Here is a 17,608-nt window from a genome sequence, read left to right as displayed (position 1 = left end):
ATCTGTGTTGGGAAAAAATGGAGCTCCAAGTACTTCTCTACCACACCAAAGTGCTGAGAACTGTAAGGTTCTTCCAACACTGGGGGGGGGGGGGGATTACCTAGGCAGAATTTTAGACTGCACACAAGAGGGCATCTTACATCTTAATGTATTTTTGTAGTTAGATCTGCATGCAAGCGATCTGTGAGCCCATGGAAAACTTGAAAGAAGTGACAGAAAAATGTCTTGCACTGAGGTTATGTATTTCAGCTTTACATGAAATATTTTATATATAAAACTCTGTTAAGTGATTTTTGTCCAATTTATAAATCTAAAGAATTCAAAAATAAGGCATTCAATATTTTGAAAAAAGTACAGATTTACAAAATATGTATATTCTGTCATGAAAACTTCACACCAACATTATACACTTTGAAAAAAATACAAACAGGATATATTACAAATTTATGTAGCAATAACTTAGGTCATAACATGCAATAGAAAGTACATTAATCAAGGTACACAAGCTTTTAGAGTTTTGAAACTGAAGGGCTTATTTTTGCAAACACATCTGTATGCAAGTCAAACGTGGCACTTGAGAAGTTCTGATAGCATTTCCTATCGCGAGTTAAATTGTACATGATGATTATGAGGATGTCGGTTAATGAAGTAGTTATTTCTTATGAATCATTCCAACTTTGTTCAACAATAGCCGAAACTCTTTTTTCATATTCACGCTTGTTTTCCTGATAAAGTTGTGCAGCCTGACTGTTGGCAGGACTATTTGGATTGGGTTCGTCAAGCAGCGACTGGAAAGAGAAAAGGAAGCCAAAATTGGGGGTGGAATATAAAGCAGCAGCCATCAAAATGAAGAGATCTAACCAGAGTAGAATGCCATGTTTGAGGGTTACAAGAAGCCCAGGCCCTGTTCTTGCAACATTTACATTTAATATTACATCTAAACTGATACAGTAAAAGAAAAATAACAATCCTTTTGACAAGCACTTTAGACAAAATGACTTACTAAGTAGCCGTACAGTTACTAGAAATAGTTCAAAATATTCACTCTAATAAATTGCTCAAGATAGAAAGGACTCAATCTTCATCAGCAATTTTCCCCATCAGCTTCTCAGATGAGTAGACTACTATGAAGAGCAGTATGTTATTTACTAAGATTACCTGAATTGAGGTTAAAATAGATGAGACATCATACGTAGGACTCCAGCGATTCTGAAGGATATCTAAACATATGCTACCATCTGCATATACTAAAATGAAAAGAAGGTTTTAAAATTATACCACTATTATTTCAAGTTTATGCCAGTTTAATGCTACATGTGAACGGGCAATGCATTTCTCCAAAAGTTCAGCATTTTAATTCATATTGAAATCTTCATAAACATGCATAGATCATGCTGCAGAAAATACATAGGAGAAGAGCATATTGCACACTAACTTTTCACCAATGAGGCAACCTGCAGTTAATCTTGTGTGGGCACAGGTTAGAAGTACTGGTCACTAGGCATTTTGGGAGGTAGTATCCATTTATTTATTGTTCACTTTTGGGCAGGAAGAAAATCAAAGTGAAATTCTCGTTCCCAAGACGGGGTTTTTCTGCAGTTCAATGTGCTGATAGAGACTCATGACTCATAACAATCCCGATGCAAAATCTGAAGATAATTATATGAAAGATGTTCGGTTTCCTTTGATTTGTAGCAATAGAAGAGGAACCCTCTCACTTTATCTCTAACCAATCTTCCTAACAAAGTTAAAATATATGGGTTCCTCTATGCGTATGTTAGTTACACACACTGAGCAGGGACATAAAAGTTCCTCTCCAAAAGGAGGATCAATCCTCCTTCACATTATGGGCTTGTAGGCTCGCTGTCTCTCTTTAAAACAGTGTATATTGTCTAGCTATATTTGACATCTCAGTAAAAACAATCTCTCATTCCTCCTCACTCTTCAGCTGATGAACAGCAAGTTGCTTAGGCTACAGGAAGAATGGGAGGAAAGGTTTCAAAAATATTGTACACAGGGCCTTGATGTCTTGTCAAGTGATTGAATCAGTGCTTGGACAGCATCAATACTGCTCCCTGTTAACTGAGCTCCTTGCCTAAAAGAGAAGCAGCCATATGCTATACACAGAGGATTCAGCAACAAATTTTGAGACAGAAAGCTTCCAAAAAGGAGCACAGATATTAAGGAAGATTACAGCTCCAGCTGCAACATTCATTAAGGCTTTGGATTTTGCAGATGTAGGGGGCTGGATCCAACAGAGGCGGCCACTCATGCAATGGATCTTTCCCCATTCCCCACTGTACCCTCCAAAGCAATTCCCTTAATCAGGAAGTTCTTTACTGGTCTCTAATAGAACAAACTATTTCTAAACTTAATTAGTTTCCATTTATTTTTCTGATTGCCAGTATGACATGGCTGTTCAGTGTTCAGATATTATTTTAATGAAAGTATTGGCTGCAGACTGTGAAGTATTTCTGTGTTAAGTAGTTGTCATGACAATTACCTTCAGCAATTGATATGGATATTAAAACTTTGTTAAAAGTCAGAGGGCACATGCTTGCATCTAAGGTTTTTACATATTCTTTATGAAAACTTACCATTGGGATGAAACATTTTTGATAAAAACCGAACAGTTGGAGGCTTATTTGGATATTCTTCTGAAAATTCTATTACTAGTTTAAAGGTACCTGTAAAAAAAGAGAGAAAGGGACGGAAAGGGGGCAACAAACAAGAACAAATCATGTAGATGAATCTGCTTTTAAAAGCCTAAACATGACATTTTATTTAATACATTTGTATCCCATCTCATAAGGCAGTTTAGAGTTATATAACAAAGCTATTACAAACATCTTAAGATCGCAAATATATAGCAGAAAAACTAATTCCTTTCAAAAGCACTTATGATTAACAAGAGGTCTACTACTCTTGAAATAAAAATAAACACTTAGTCTAACATTATTTTTAGAGTTAATAAAATGCTGCAGTACACAGCTATGAATAGAAATAACATCAGCATCCTAAGAGTATCTTAGCAGCCCACTCAAGAGTAGAATCTAAAACTGTGTAGAAAAATATACAGATGAATCAGGTATATTCCTTTTGAATTTCCACAGGTTGAAAATGTAACATTGGTTTGGTATTAAAAACTAAACACAAATGGAGTTAGATAAATGTCTGGCAAATCTATTCAGCTCAGATATTTATGAGTTACATAACAGGCATTTTAAGCTGGCACTGATTAACTGTTCTAATGAACAGGTCTTCATACATTATACATTTACTACAATGAAAGTATTTCTGTGAAGAAAGCAGCATGAAATCTATGCTCGAGATCATCATGTGATATTTCTCTCTTTCACACACACATACATATATGTGAGATACAGATACATTTCAAGGATCTGAACTCATGCATTTCACACTGTTTCTAAAAATAATAATGTGTTCTATGTGGGGACAGAAGCTGAATGTGTAAATTGGCCTGAAATTATCCAGCAGTCAAACACATCCTTTGAGAAAACGAAAAGCAAAAAAGGTGGGCAGCTGAGGATGAAGCACTATACACAAATGAGGAGTTGCATGCCTATACATCTAAAAATGTCAATGTTTCAAAAGAAAACTTGCTCCCAGGACAGTAAGTACAGGTGTGCTTTTCTTTCTTTTTTTCTGGAGCAACCTGGTGCCCTCCAAACATTTTGGACTACAAAGCCCATTGACCTCAGCCATAATTTTATTTTGAAAGAAGTAACATTCTCTTAGAAATACACAAGGCTTCTAGTACCTACATTTTCAGCAGTAATTTGAAGCATGCCTCTTTTTTGCTGCTTTTGTGTGTTTTTCGTATTGAGAAAGGGACACTTAAAAAAAAAGAGAACTGTCAACATTCAGTTGACAGCCTTGAAGTCTTCACTACATCCAACTGGGTATCAAAAACTAACAGAATCTATGGGCTGGGTCAGAGACAAACAACTTACCATCAAATAGATTATCAGAAACATTTGCCGTCATTTTTGTGATGACAGCCTGCATTTTCCCTGCACTAACAAGTTCCCCTGGGCTATACATGAGAGCCTCAGGTGTCTGGAGCTTGCAAGTAGCCATTTACTTCACTACAGGTTCTAAGCAAAAATTGTCTCAAACCTGGGAAGCTCTACAAAAAACTGCTTTACCCCACCTTTTCAACTACAACTGACGGAATCAAGTTTAAAACACACACACAAAATACAACAAGTTACAAAGTTGAATCTTCCGCTGATTTTTTTTGTAGGACACCCAAGAGTCATCCACTTCACCTTCTAGTGTGAACTAGAATAATCAGTATGAGCACAGAACAGCTCTATGGTCATTAAGACTTACAAGTTTGCAGGAAACACTTATATACTAGTTCTAAATAAGACCAATACAGATCTTAAAAGAAACAAAAGGTGGGGGGAAAACACCCACACAAAATTTTGGAACGTCAACTTTTTAAAAAAACCTGTTCAAGACACAACACTAGAGAGTGATAAACAGGTGGCTTTAAGTCTGCTTCAACCACTGCAAGAACAGCCATATACTTTACTGTGGTTATTTTCACCGAGACAGTTTTATATACAGATCAGTTCAAGGGAACGTGAAGTTGTTTTTATTTTCAGTATCAAAAGAGGAATCAGGATCATGTGCTATGGGCAAAGCCAGGCATTACCAAAAAAGCATGAAAAATGTTGGAATGAACTAATGTGAACTTCCCCCCAAATCTTAGCAGGCTCTACTGAATACAAGCTCAAAATCATACTGAAGGTCTGGTTTTAGGTACCGTCCTTGAGTGGGGCTATTGTGTGTGCGCGTGTGTGCGCACGCTCTCTCTCTCATACACACACACACACACACACTCCCACCACCCCATGGGCCCACTCTTTTCCAGTTGAATATCACATTTGGAAGACACCCAAGCTGTTCATCAACAATTATGTCTGCCTGCTTTATTCTGTGCCTAAGTGCCTTGTTGATGGAAACTGTGGCTAAAAGCCAAATAGCTACTTTAGCGATGCCCAAGGTCTTGGGCATGCTCAGTAATATTTGGGGGGGGGGGAGAGAGGGGGAGGGAACAACAAAATTTCAAAATCTATTTTCCATGTGTCATGGGGGAGTTCTATTCAAGAAACACAAGTCCAAAGTTCAATTGAACAAACAGAATTGGTCTTGGGGTTCTTTGGATCCCTGTCTGTTACATCAGGGTCTCCATTTTGGCAAATATGCAATTGTCACTGGAGATAGGAATTTTGGAGCAGTCAGAGGAAGCTCCAGTAGAACCAGCTGCAAATTCAAGCATTAAAATATTTCCAAATTGTCCGTCATGGTTAATTAAGGATGTGGCAAACTACTTCATGAAACCATCAGACTGATTAGCACTTTGTGTACTCGGGCTGCAAACCTAAATGATAAAAGACCCTTTCAACTAAGTGGATTTTATTTATATTGTACAGTGCAATCCTAAACAGGTCTACTGAAAAGTAAGTTTTGTTGACTTCAATGTGACTTACTCCTAGGTGAGTGGGGTTAGGACTGCAGCCTTAGTATTGTTAGGGGCTTATGGTCAAACAAGTAAATTTACATGATTTAAAGTACTAGGACTTCTTGCTAGTAGGTACTGTAAGAATAATGGGCTTTAAAAACAGGTAGTTGGGTTTTTGTTACCAATGTTTACATGCATTACGGGTAGGGAGCAAGTGGTACTGTGGTCTAAACCACCGGGCCTCTTGGGGTTCCCAACTGGAAGGTCAGCGGTTTGAATATGCATGATGGGGTTAGCTCCCATTGCTCTATCCCAGTTTCTGCCAACTTAGCAATTTGAAAGCATACCAGTGCAAGTAGGTAAAAAGGTACTGCTGCCATGGGAAGGTAAACGGCGTTTCTGTGTGCTCTGGCAATCGTCACTGTGTCCTGTTGTGCCAGATGTGGTTTAGTCATGCTGGCCACATGAGCCGGAAAGCTGTTTGCAGACAAATGCTAGCTCCCTTGGCCTTAAGTTTGATGAGCGCTGCACCCCAAAGTCGTCTTTGACTGGACTTAACCGTCCAGGGCTCCTTTATCTTTGCTTACATGTATTACTACTACAACTGGAATGCTATCCTCAATATAACAATATCAGACAATTATTACAGGTAACATATGGCAACATAATGCAAGATTCCTGTGCTTAGATTCTAAATTTGAGAAAAGCTACCAGAAGCAAAAAATGTTTTAAAAGCTTACCATCTTCAAAGGGAGTACCTTCTGGCCTGGAAAGAGAGATAATACGAATTAATAATTCCTTAACTGTAAACAGAACTCACAAGCTATTTTCTGCCATTTAGGTTCTCATAAAACAGTGGCCAGTAGCTTGGTATATAAATGTGTTACTGAAAATATATTTGATTCCAAAACTCTAGATATTGCAGTGCCTCTGCAAAGAGTCTCACTTGCAAAGCTATAATTTGAGACAATACATTCACTGGAATTTTCAGCCAAAGTGCTCAGCTTGTTCCACTCTCAATTAAAAGTGTCATGCTTGTACAATTACATGCTATATCATAAGAAAGCTTAAAAGAGAATGATTTGAGAGGGATTCAATTTAGTGCTAAACAGATTGCTCCATCAACACAAACATTTCTGCCCCTCCCCCTGCATGTTGTTCAAGGGGTTCTCCTGACCCCACCCCCACTTTGGGCATGTGTGTGTGCAAGGTAGGAGAGGGGGAAGCCCCGCTGAGCTAGCAGAAGTCCTTGCATGGGCTTCCACTGGTGGGGCTTCTTAGTTGAATCTTATCCTTTATGTTCCATGTTGCCCTGTTAAACTGAATACTCTGGAGTGCAAGACTGGGCCCTTAACAATCTGTTTTCAATGATGAGCTCAATTGTTTCAGTCATCATTTAGCATTTGTGAAAGTGACAACTTAGAATAAAATAACTTAGAATATATTCATTCATTTCCTTTATAATGAAGGTAAGGTTCACTTACCCAAAAATAACTGCATTCCATTGCATTATGTTGTTCTCAGATGGTGCACCACTGACCCCCACGGGTGGATCTTCCTGTAATCTTTAAAGAAGAAAGCAGAATGCATGGAGACATTAAAATCCATAGTGTAAACACACTATTCCAGCCAGCCAGCCAGCCAACCAACCAACCAACCAACCAGCCATGCCTTCCTTTATGATATTCCACCCATTCCTCCTCCCATCTGGTTTTCTGTCTCCTCAATGGTCAGCCAGCATTCTGTATAGGTGTCTAGGATGATTATCCTCTTTTCTACAGCTGTAAGAGGAGGAGAGTTGGGGACACTTGCACATCTTTTCTCAGGCATAGCACTTCTGGTGCCTGATGTAAGCAAAGCTTGTCTGCTCACTTATGCCACCACGTAAGTAGTGTTGGTAGTCAACCTGAGATCTCCTTTGTGGTGGCTATTGCTGGGTACTGAGGCAGGGACCATCTGCATCCAAACAGATGCTCTACTAGCAAGCTGAATCCTTCTCATGAGCATTCAGACCATCGCTAGGAGATAACTATACGGAAAATGAACTGTTATTTGTTCACATATTGGCAAGTATCTACTGAAGCCATAAATTATGTCTGCTTGAAACACAGAACATTACTGAAACATCAGGTGAAATCAAGACCCTTGATTCAGCTGGTTTGTCAGCTGTGGGTTAGCTCCACTATGGTGGCTCATGCATTGGTGACCTTTAGGATAGACTAATGTAATGCGCTTTATGTTGGGCTACCCTTAAGGCTGGTATGAAAGCTGCAGCTGGTGCAGAATTCCACAGCCCGGTTGCTATTGGGTGTTGGCTACCAACAAACCAACACCTGTGTTGAGGGAGCTGCACCGGCTATCACATGCTGATTATCTTTCTTCAAGGTCTTACTATAAGTATATGAAGTTCTAAACAACCTAAGGCCAATGTACTTCAAATGCTGCCCTATTCCATAACCACTGCTTGAACTTTGTATCCTGCCACATAAGACTTGTCAAATGGTGCCTGGCTATCCTCAACAAGAAATTGTGAATTTAAAGTGATGGCATGGGATTATGGAACTCTATACCTAATGAAAGCAAGTAGACATCATCTGTAATGAGTCTTAGGTGCCTACTTGTGTTATTATGTCACTATTTCAGGAAGCTTTCCCATGGAAATAATTTATAGTTTTCATAACCTTGTCAGGTGACCCAGACTCTACTTAAGCTTCCTAAATGTATTTTGCTTCAATTTTATTTATGTTGCTCTGGTTTTGAGATTCTGTACACTACAGAAATATATTTTATCTGGGTTTTCAGTAGAGAAATGATGATCATTAATAATATCTGTAGTGAGACAGTGCTGTTCTATTTTGGTTGGTGGAACAATTTGATTTCAGAGTGTGCTGTGCCAGCCCATTTCAACCCACCTCCATATGTTACTCCATTAAAAAAAAAAAGTCCCAACATGGTCAAGATGCATCTTTTTTAAAAGTCACTCAGTTCCTCAAGCTGGATTACATACACGGACATCTCTTAAAGAAAAGCTGAAGAGACAGAGTGAACTCCTTCCATGTGGCAAATATGACCTCCACACGCTTACTTTATGTAACACAAGAGCTTGCCTTGTTATGCCAGTATTGTATACGGACATTTTTACAGCAGAACTACAATATTAGTGATAGTCTGTTAATCATGTTTATTTAAGAGTTTGCAACATTTTGCCGAGGAAAATTAGAGGTTTAAGACACTGAAATAATTCTCTGTCAGTAGCCCTCACATCAAAAAGTACATTTCCATTTACAGTGGTACCTCGGGTTACATACGCTTCAGGTTACAGACTCCACTAACCTAGAAATAGTGCTTCAGCTTAAGAACTTTGCTTCAGGAGGAGTACAGAAATCGTGCTCTGGTGGCGCGGCGGCAGCAGGAGGCCCCATTAGCTAAAGTAGTGCTTCAGGTTAAGAACAGTTTCAGGTTAAGTAAGGACCTCTGGAACGAATTAAGTACTTAACCCAAGGTACCACTGTATTGGGAAGGAAGACTTGCAACAGAGTGGCATTAGGAATAACAGCAAATTAACAGCATGCTGCATTGTCAGTCTACATACAGTTCCTTGCCCTTAAAACTACCCTGCATTTATACAGCTCTCTTCTTGGAGCATGCTCAGTTCAATCAGTTTAATGTCAACAGCACAAGCTACCTAAAACCTTGGCTGGAGAGCAAAGGAACGTGACTTCTTGTTACATGATAGCCAGCTTGCATGCCAGTGTCTCAGCAAAAGCATTAAGCCCCATGTGCTGTTCAGAGATAGCTTTGGTTCTTGAAGCTTCATGAACACCATGCTGTGAAAAGCCTTCAGCTATGAAGATTTTGCAGCCCTGACTGGGATTTCACATGCAAACAGTTAATTGAAGATTAGAGGGAGCAAGGATGCCATTCACTACCAAGTCAGCCTAAATGAAATAAGACTTAAGCAAAATATACCTTCCTTAACTCAGATGGCTTGAGTGCCAAATACTCAACATTTATATAGTAAATTTCAAATGTTCAAAACACTTCACATACGTTATCCAAGAATACTTAGAACAGTTGAGGTGAGCTTTGAACTAAGTGTTTCCTGACATGAATCCCAGTTTCTATGTAAAACCAGCTATCTAGCATGCACTTTGAAACAAACGCATTCCATTTTGAGATTTCTAGTGCCAGATATTTCCCCATTCAGTAGTTAAAATGTCTTCATCAATAGTGTTATGTGGAGTTGTTTAACAAATGTTAGGCTAGGGATCCCTTATAGTTAGTGCATTTTATGTCCTCTTTCAAAAGGACTGTCCTAGCTCAACACTGGGTTTAAAAACAACAACTAGCAAGTTAAGTGCAGTTTAAATTCTAATCATAACCTTTCTAACTTTTGTGTCAGTTTTCAAAACATCGGTGCCTTGGTGAAAATATTGCTTGGTTCTGTGGTCATAATTTTTTTTTCCATGTTGTTCCAGATGCAACATAAGGTGTCTTAGGGCATATTTTTAAATTTAAGTCAGTATAGTGAAACCAGTAAAACAATTATTAAAAGGAACCTGGAAGTATAAAGTTCCCATAGTGAAGCTTAGCTTGACTGAGGAATGTGTAAGTTCAGTTCCTGAAATTAATTCTGACACATTTATTTCAAAGTAAGCCTTGCTGGTTTCAATGGAATGCATTCAAGAAAACTGTTCAGGATCACAGCTTTGTGCAATACTGCATTGTTGGATACGGCCATTGTGTCACAGCACCAACCCATTCTGTGGCATGGCATAACCACATTTGCCATACTGGGGAAATACAACTATCTGCAGTCCTATGGCAATTCAGCAGCAACTGGATCCCATCTTAAAATGTTCACCTGTTCATACAGTTATTTTGTTTCTTTACTCCTCTATTAATTCCAAATTTAAGCAAAGTTGGAGACCATATAGCTGTCTGTACACTTAACAACATCCATGTTGTAATAGTTCCTGTGTAATGTTATCTAAACAATATTTAGGTATACAATGTATATATTGTAATTTTATAGAATATGGACTGTAGAATCCATTTGCAGTGCCAGGAAAAGCATATTTGGATAGGATGTCTTTCTTGGCAACCTGCTTGAGAAAATAAAATGGCCATTATTTTGCCAACTTCAGCATAACCTTCACAGATGCCTCCAGATGTCAGTAAAAGCTAAGAGGCAAAGAGCAATTATAGGAAGCAGCCCTAAACAAACACGGAAACAACACAAGCCTCCATTGTAATAGGCACAAACAACTTCAGTGTGAGAAAGTTAGCATTTTCTATAAGCCATGACTAAAATCATTGCATTCACTTAAGCACAGTCAGCATTCTCCCTGCTTTTGAAAAACACAGCTGGTTATATAGCAAAAATTAAAAAAATCAATGTTTCTCTCCACCATTTCCCCTATCCCCCCACCCAGGAAGCTATCAAATTCACAGGCCAGCCTTTTAAAGAGTTTACATTTCTGAGAGATAATTCATATACCAATTCTCTTTGCATAAGTCCAAGTCATAAGGGAACAGAGTAGAGTGAATACCAAATGCACTGAAACTCTATTCTGGAGCAGATCCTTGGGGATTAAAAGATTCAACATAGCTAAACGAAAGAGGGGGACACTGGACTGGATGGAGTTTTATTTACAGCTCCACTGTTGGCTCACTAGGTAACCTGAGGCTGTGACAATGGCTTCTTTTATTTTTGAAGCATCACATTGGCAAGATGCTTTGGGATCAGTGGATGAAGAGCATAGAAAAACTCTATTAAACGGAAATAACAAAGCTTGCATTTAATACAGCTCTGTGGCCTACCAGTTTCCTTCCTTAAAAAGAAAAGAAAACCAAACCGTTGAAAATCATTTCTTGGGTATACCATTTACTGTGGCTTTTATGTAACAAACCGTTTTCACACTCGGCAAACCCCAAAGGCAGCTTGCATGCTGAGTACTTGGAGGGGTGGGTGCAGGATAGAAAAAAAACAGGTAAGAGGCGACTTCTTAAAACCAGTGACCTAATCACTATTTTGCATAACGTCCCATGCTATAAACAAACTGGCTCCCTAGGTCATTCCCCTGAGTTGGGGGGGGGGCTTCATCTGTACCTGTGACGTGGTCAATCCAGTCTATTTCAATCCAACTCCCTTATATCAACAAGACAAGTATTCTACAAAGGGGCGTCAAAGCCAAAAAAATGGGGAATGGTCTCTCGAATCAGTTTGGCCTCTCTCTTATTTTTTTTTGGGGGGGGGGTTGAAGAGAGAAGAGGGCAAAACCCAGCAAGCTTCTTAAGTCTTTTGTCTAGCACAGCCCTTGTTCTTATAGAAGCACCTTGACTTTCTTCTTTTTAAGAGAGGAGGAAGGGGAAGGAGGAAGGGTGGGGGGCAGTTTGGGTGCGGGGCAAGGGCAGATCTTTTCGAGGGGAGGAAGTGGAAACTCTTGAACTCTTTGTCCTCCCAGCAGGTTTTTTTTGGGGTAGAGACGGACAGGCGAAATCTAGAGTTCTTCTTCCCCTCCGCCCTAAACACAGAAAGCCCCCCCGCAGCTCCTCTGGAAGGGCAAAAGGCAAAGGTGAGCAGCTAGGCTCTCACAAGGGGGTCCCCAAGAGTGAGGGGGGACCCCTTCCTCCTCCTCCTCCTCCTCCTCCAGAGAAGGCGGGAGGGAGGGGGCGCATTCCGGCCCTGGGAAGCAGCCAGAGCTCTCGGGAGGAGGAAGGAAAGGGGAAGAGCGCTTACCTCTTGAAATCTCTCATTAGCCTCCGCCTAGCTGGGGTGGACATGATGCTCCCCGCTCCCCTCGGCTGCCAAAGGAATCCTCGGGCCTCCCCACCTCCAAAAAAAAGGCCTCAGCACCACTGGCAACGCCGACGTCTCCCTCCCCGGCGGCCGCCTGCTCTCGCTCTGCTGCTTCACAAACAACTCCGCAATGGCGTCTCCCTCCGCCGGTGGGGGAGGGAACCAGCCGCCCTTCGCGGCTGTACCACTGCGCCTGCTTGGGGAGGGGACCCAGAACGCCTTAGGGATGTACCACTGCGCCGGCCTGAAGGGGGTGAGGAGGCTTTTCTCTCTCACTCGCTCTCTGAGCGCGTGGGTGTCGCCCTGCGCTGTGATTGGCTCTCCTGTCCTCCAGCAGGGCACGGGTTGCTGCGCGGATATATTTTGCAGATCTCGCCTACAGCAGTCTTCGAAGGCGGAGCAGCGGCTGCCGTGAGTGTGCCTCGGCGCGGGCAGGAGGCGTTGAGTTGTCAGAGAGTGTAGTGACGGTGTTTTTTCGGGAAATCATTGTTCCCTTTATTTCTTAGCTGTCACAATATCGTTGTTTATTACTTAGCTCAGGCTACCGCCCTAGCTCTACTTACCCTTTTGAATTTTCTCCGAAGTAGAAATGGTTTGGGTTGCACTGTTAACCAACTACTGTACATCCTTATATAAAAGTGCAAAGGTAGCCTTGTTTATCTAAAATCCAAAGTTGAGCCAGCCAAAATGTAAAACAAAAATAAACCCATCTTGAGCTTGGTTCTTAAACTGACCGTAGGCTGCAACATTTTAGCCTCCCGTTTGTACGTTTTTCGGTATTTTTATTTTTCGCCTCTCTGTCACAAATCTTACCTTGATGGAGGATTGTGAATAACTCGGAACACCTGCCACAATTTCGTGGGTTTTTGTTTGGTCTGAATACAGACTCATCCAACAAGATTTTTTACATTTCTATAGCTGCCGTATAGCAGAAATTCGCGTTGCAACTCTCAAAGCAAAATACAAAACAACAACATTAAAATACAGTATAGAGCAATAAAAACTACTGCTAGTTTAAAAACAAACATACCCTAAAACATATTCTAAACTCATTTAAAAAGTCAGAGGCCCAGAGTGAGATAACACGTTTAAAAAAACCTGAGTAAATAGTATGGGATAGGTGCTCCTTATTTCAGAAACTATCATATGAGGGTCTAGTTAGTAGTTGTTCCTGATTTCAGACACCATAACTTTACAATATTCTTTATGGGGGAAAGGAATCTCTTCCATTCTTCGTTTAAGAACTTTGAGCTACACATGACCTATAAATGTTTTCTGAATATAAGGTCCACTGAGTTCAGTGGATTGTGTTTCTCCTAAATAATTAGTGCAGATGGTTGTAGATAATAGACTCCAGTCATCAGCACATTTACTTAGAAATGGTCAATCAGTTCAGCAGGATTTACATCCTGATAAGCATTGCAGCCTTAAAACCTTGACTTTATATAAATGGGCTCCTTCAGGATCACAGTCTAAAGATGCAAACCTATGCACATTTGAGAGCAGATGAAGGCTATGATCCCAGCTCCACTTATCTGGAAGTAATGCTGATGGAATTAAATAGGACTTACTTCTTAGTATACATGGTTAAAGGTAAAGGACCCCTGACAGTTAAGTCCAGCAGCAGACTCTGGAGTTGCGGCGCTCATCTCGCTTTACAGGCCGAGGGAGCCGGTGTTTGTCCGCAGACAGTTTTTCCAGGTCATGTGGCCAGCATGACTAAGCTGCTTCTGGCGCAACAGGCTTGTGCAATAGGATTGCAGCCTTAATATGTTATTGCAGTTATTAACCTTTTTCACTTAAGTGAAAAATTTTTCTATTTGTGGCATGATGTAATTCTTTATTCATCAATGTATAGTATGATTCATTTGGTAAGGTTTCAGATTGGATTACTGTATTGTTTTTTTACTGAGAATAATAAGTCAAAACATAATTGACCTTGTTGATTCCAAAAAGCAACAACACCATAATCATACTAATTTAATTTTCTGGTTATGTAGGTTCTTTTACATAGTTGCCACCACATAAACTATTGCTTCCTCACTGAAGAAGTGATAGCATCTGATTTTGGTCCAGATTAATTCCAAAGTGTCAGATGCTGCCCAGTGCTTTTTAAAATAAAAAATCCCATTTGACTGGCTGTTATCTTTTTCTAGTTTGTCCTGTAGCTACAAATCATCTTACATTGGAGTGGGAGAGAAGAAGACTGGATATGGCATTTTAACTGTCCTGATTATTTTGATCCAGTACTTTTTGTGTTTCTAAAGTCCCAGGATTTAATTAAAAATTAACATGTATAGTGCAATGCAATCCTTTGCATGTGTACTCCAGAGTAAATCACATTTGGTATCCAATGCTTTAGACTGCAATCCTGTATCCATTTACATGGGATTAAGCTCCTTTGTACTTAATTAGTCTTACTTCTGAGTAACATTGAGCATAAGATTGCAAGCACTGATTTTCAAGTGAATGATGTGAATGAAACAGGCTGTGAAGATTAGTTTATTTCAATATTGGAATCTGGCATCTCTGTCTAAAGTGCATTATTTGGAAGTAATTCACGTAGGCTATGCTGCAGATCCAGTTAACTCAGGATGGAGCTAACCTGTTGCTAGAAGAAGGCCAAGTGCTTTGTTTAGGAACTCAAAGCAGGTGGGGGAGTGCTGGAAGTGTAGGAGCTAGGTAGATTGTAAGGAAGTGGCGCCATTTAAAATGTAGTTATCACAATGGTGGAAATCAATCCTAAATGCAATTACACCTCCATAAGTGGATTTGGGAGCATACTGTAAAAGGTTTATGATTGTTGTTGTCAGAAGCAATGTCCATGAAATTGTAGATGCAATTCAGGGAGTCGGTATTATAACCTGGCTCTTCCAAAGGCAAGAATAACTGAGTTGTGAAGTCCCAATGGGTATGAAATAAATTGGTATGCAGGAACTGACGGCTAGTGTAGAATAATCTCATACCAAGCCAGAGGGCAGTGCATTGACAAAGTACCACCATGCAAGTCAAAAACTGTTTCCATGTTTTGGAACATTATATAGTATTCACTGGCCCTGTTAAAAATGTTGCATTAAACCATAGTTCAAAATAAACTAAGCAGTGGTAGCTAACGGGGTATCCCCCAGATGTTGGTGGACTACAATTCTCATCGTCACTGACCATTGGCTTTTCTATAATGTAATCACTTTTTGCAATTTTTATGTCTATCTATCTGCATGGTACAGCAACAGGATTCCTGCTGAAGCAGACAGCAAGTATTGCCGCATATTGGAGAAGTGCTGCCATTGAATACCTGTGACAGCAGGCCTCCTCCCAACCCTCATGCCTTAGCTGTGTCCTTTGATGGCAGTGGCAGCAATGTTACAACTTATACAGGATTCTTGTCAGCTGTGAAAATGGCATTGTGTGGTGTGGAAGTGTGGGGGAAGGCATTGAAAAGCTGCCGCCATGAAATGAGGGAGGCATCTGCTTCTGGTGTCACTGGCAGCATCAGGGCCATTGGTGATGGGAACCCTGGGGATGGGTGAAGCAATATAATTATTGGTCCTCAAAGACACGTTTTCCCTACATCTGTTATCATGAGTCACATTGGTCCTTCTGGTTAACACACACCCTCTAGAGAAGATTGGAGTGCACCACAAGTTAGAAATGAAGAGAGACCAGGCAAACAGGCTTTATATACACAACTGGCAAACGGGAGAGGATTTTAAAGAGGGCAATTGTCGCCCAAAATGCAACAAAAGGTATTTCTGAGGACTCAGATTGATCCATGGCTCAGCAATGAAATAAAGTAATATTATAAGAAAAAACTGCTCCTTTTCCCTTATGGGGTATCCAAGAGCCCGTATAGAGTCTTTAAGTGGGTTCCCTATCCATAGGAGAAAATAACATCACAGGAGGCGGTCTATAGCAGAAATCCTGTCAGCCAGGGTACCTGATAATAGTCACTGATTGCATTACCTGGGCAGTCTGGTCATTCTTTTGTGATGGTTAATACTTTGGTTTCTGTATGCAGGTCACAGGCTCACCCTATTCATACACAAATACTGTATGCCCTTAAGACAGGATTTGTAAGCAAAAGACAGTGGGGAGGTTTTCCCATTTTCTTCCTCCTTGCAGAGAAATATTTGAGGACAATTTGGGAGAGTCAAAATGGCTTCAGGATTGCTCTCTTGTACTATTTCAGACATGTGGTTTATATACATATGTATGTGTTTGCCTTGTAAAGTTTTGAACATTTAATTTATATTTGAGACCTTAGAATTCTTATAACAGTAATAACAAGCCGTTTCTAGGCATATGCCATGTTAATATACTACATTGTCACTGAATAAATTACCATCTCACCACCAGACCTGTACATCTGATATTAAGAGGCAGACTTTTCAGGTTATGTAAGACATCCTGGCATGCTTCAGCATCCACATTTCTCTTCGTAGCAATTAGCAACTGCAAAATCCTATCTGGATTTTACTAAATGAGCAGAAATTTGAAAGATTTAACTTTACATTCCAGGAATCATGAAAAGCCTTGAAAACTCAGCAGCTCAAAAAACTAACTGAAAAAGTACTATTTTGGTTTTATAAATTGTGCTGTATGGGTTATGAGTCCCCCCAATCTGTGTATGAAAGGAGCAGTTCTGGACCCTGATAAAAAATTTTGCACAGAGCAACAGTCCTGTAGGGTGTGGGTGGGTGGGTATGTAATGGCACTGACTTTTAGGCAGCCAAGAGAATAGAGCACTTTTTGCCTATGCACTTTCTGAGTTCAGGCTACACAAACCCACAAACCCATACACAAACCCACCACTGATCAGTTATTAAAGGTTTGTCCTAAGGGAATAGCATTTAATTATGAAGTAATAAATAACTCTATACAGTGCTTTTTTCCCTTAAAAATGTTTAGGGGTACTTTCATTTTCCTACTCATATTGAAATACTGCCCCTCAATGAGGCCAAACTTAGATTCATAAAATGTTTAGGGGTATGCATACCCCTGCATCCCCCCCAGAAAAAAGCACTGACTGTATATATGATACAAATTGTTTCATACTTGATGATGATGGATGTCTTAAATAGAAATTAATAAAAAAAACTTCTCGATTCATTGGTGGATAGGTCATAAGACACTTAGCTCATGCGCGTGGTAATTTTGTTCTAGAAGCTTTTTTTGTTCAGCTACTGAAGGGGTGGAAATAAATGGCTAGCTGGATCTAGATAACACTGGTCACCAGTGTCCATTAACTTTGTGTTCTGTTTTGTTTTTATATTTTTATTTTAGAAATTGGCGTGCCTTGAAAGAGTCCCTTG

At 40.1% G+C, this 17,608-nt stretch overlaps 1 protein-coding gene across 1 annotated transcript; it reads right to left on the bottom strand.

Moving 5' to 3' along the window:
- Window positions 1-221: 221 nt before the first annotated feature.
- UBE2B (ubiquitin conjugating enzyme E2 B) lies at window positions 222-12,421 on the bottom strand. Its single transcript, XM_080996368.1, has 6 exons — window positions 12,237-12,421; window positions 6,979-7,059; window positions 6,235-6,260; window positions 2,598-2,687; window positions 1,159-1,247; window positions 222-788 (listed from the first exon to the last, which is right to left on the bottom strand). The coding sequence occupies exons 1-6, from the start codon at window positions 12,278-12,280 to the stop codon at window positions 660-662; spliced, it is 459 nt and encodes a 152-aa protein (XP_080852494.1). The 5' UTR covers window positions 12,281-12,421; the 3' UTR covers window positions 222-659.
- Window positions 12,422-17,608: the final 5,187 nt, after the last annotated feature.

The sequence above is a fragment of the Podarcis pityusensis genome (assembly GCF_964106645.2).
Source record: "Podarcis pityusensis genome assembly, chromosome: 2".
Classification (NCBI taxonomy): Eukaryota; Metazoa; Chordata; class Lepidosauria; order Squamata; family Lacertidae; genus Podarcis; species Podarcis pityusensis.
This window is presented reverse-complemented; position numbering and strand designations above follow the sequence as displayed.

Bases quoted from the DNA above. Each gene is read 5' to 3' on its own strand.
- UBE2B (XM_080996368.1), bottom strand. From the start codon at position 12,280: ATGTCCACCCCAGCTAGGCGGAGGCTAATGAGAGATTTCAAGAG. The intron at 6,261-6,978 runs GTAAGTGAACCT...CTCTCTTTCCAG, and splicing joins TGGAATGCAGTTATTTTTGG to GCCAGAAGGTACTCCCTTTG. The intron at 789-1,158 runs GTAATCTTAGTA...TTCTCTTTCCAG, and splicing joins CTATTTTAACCTCAATTCAG to TCGCTGCTTGACGAACCCAA.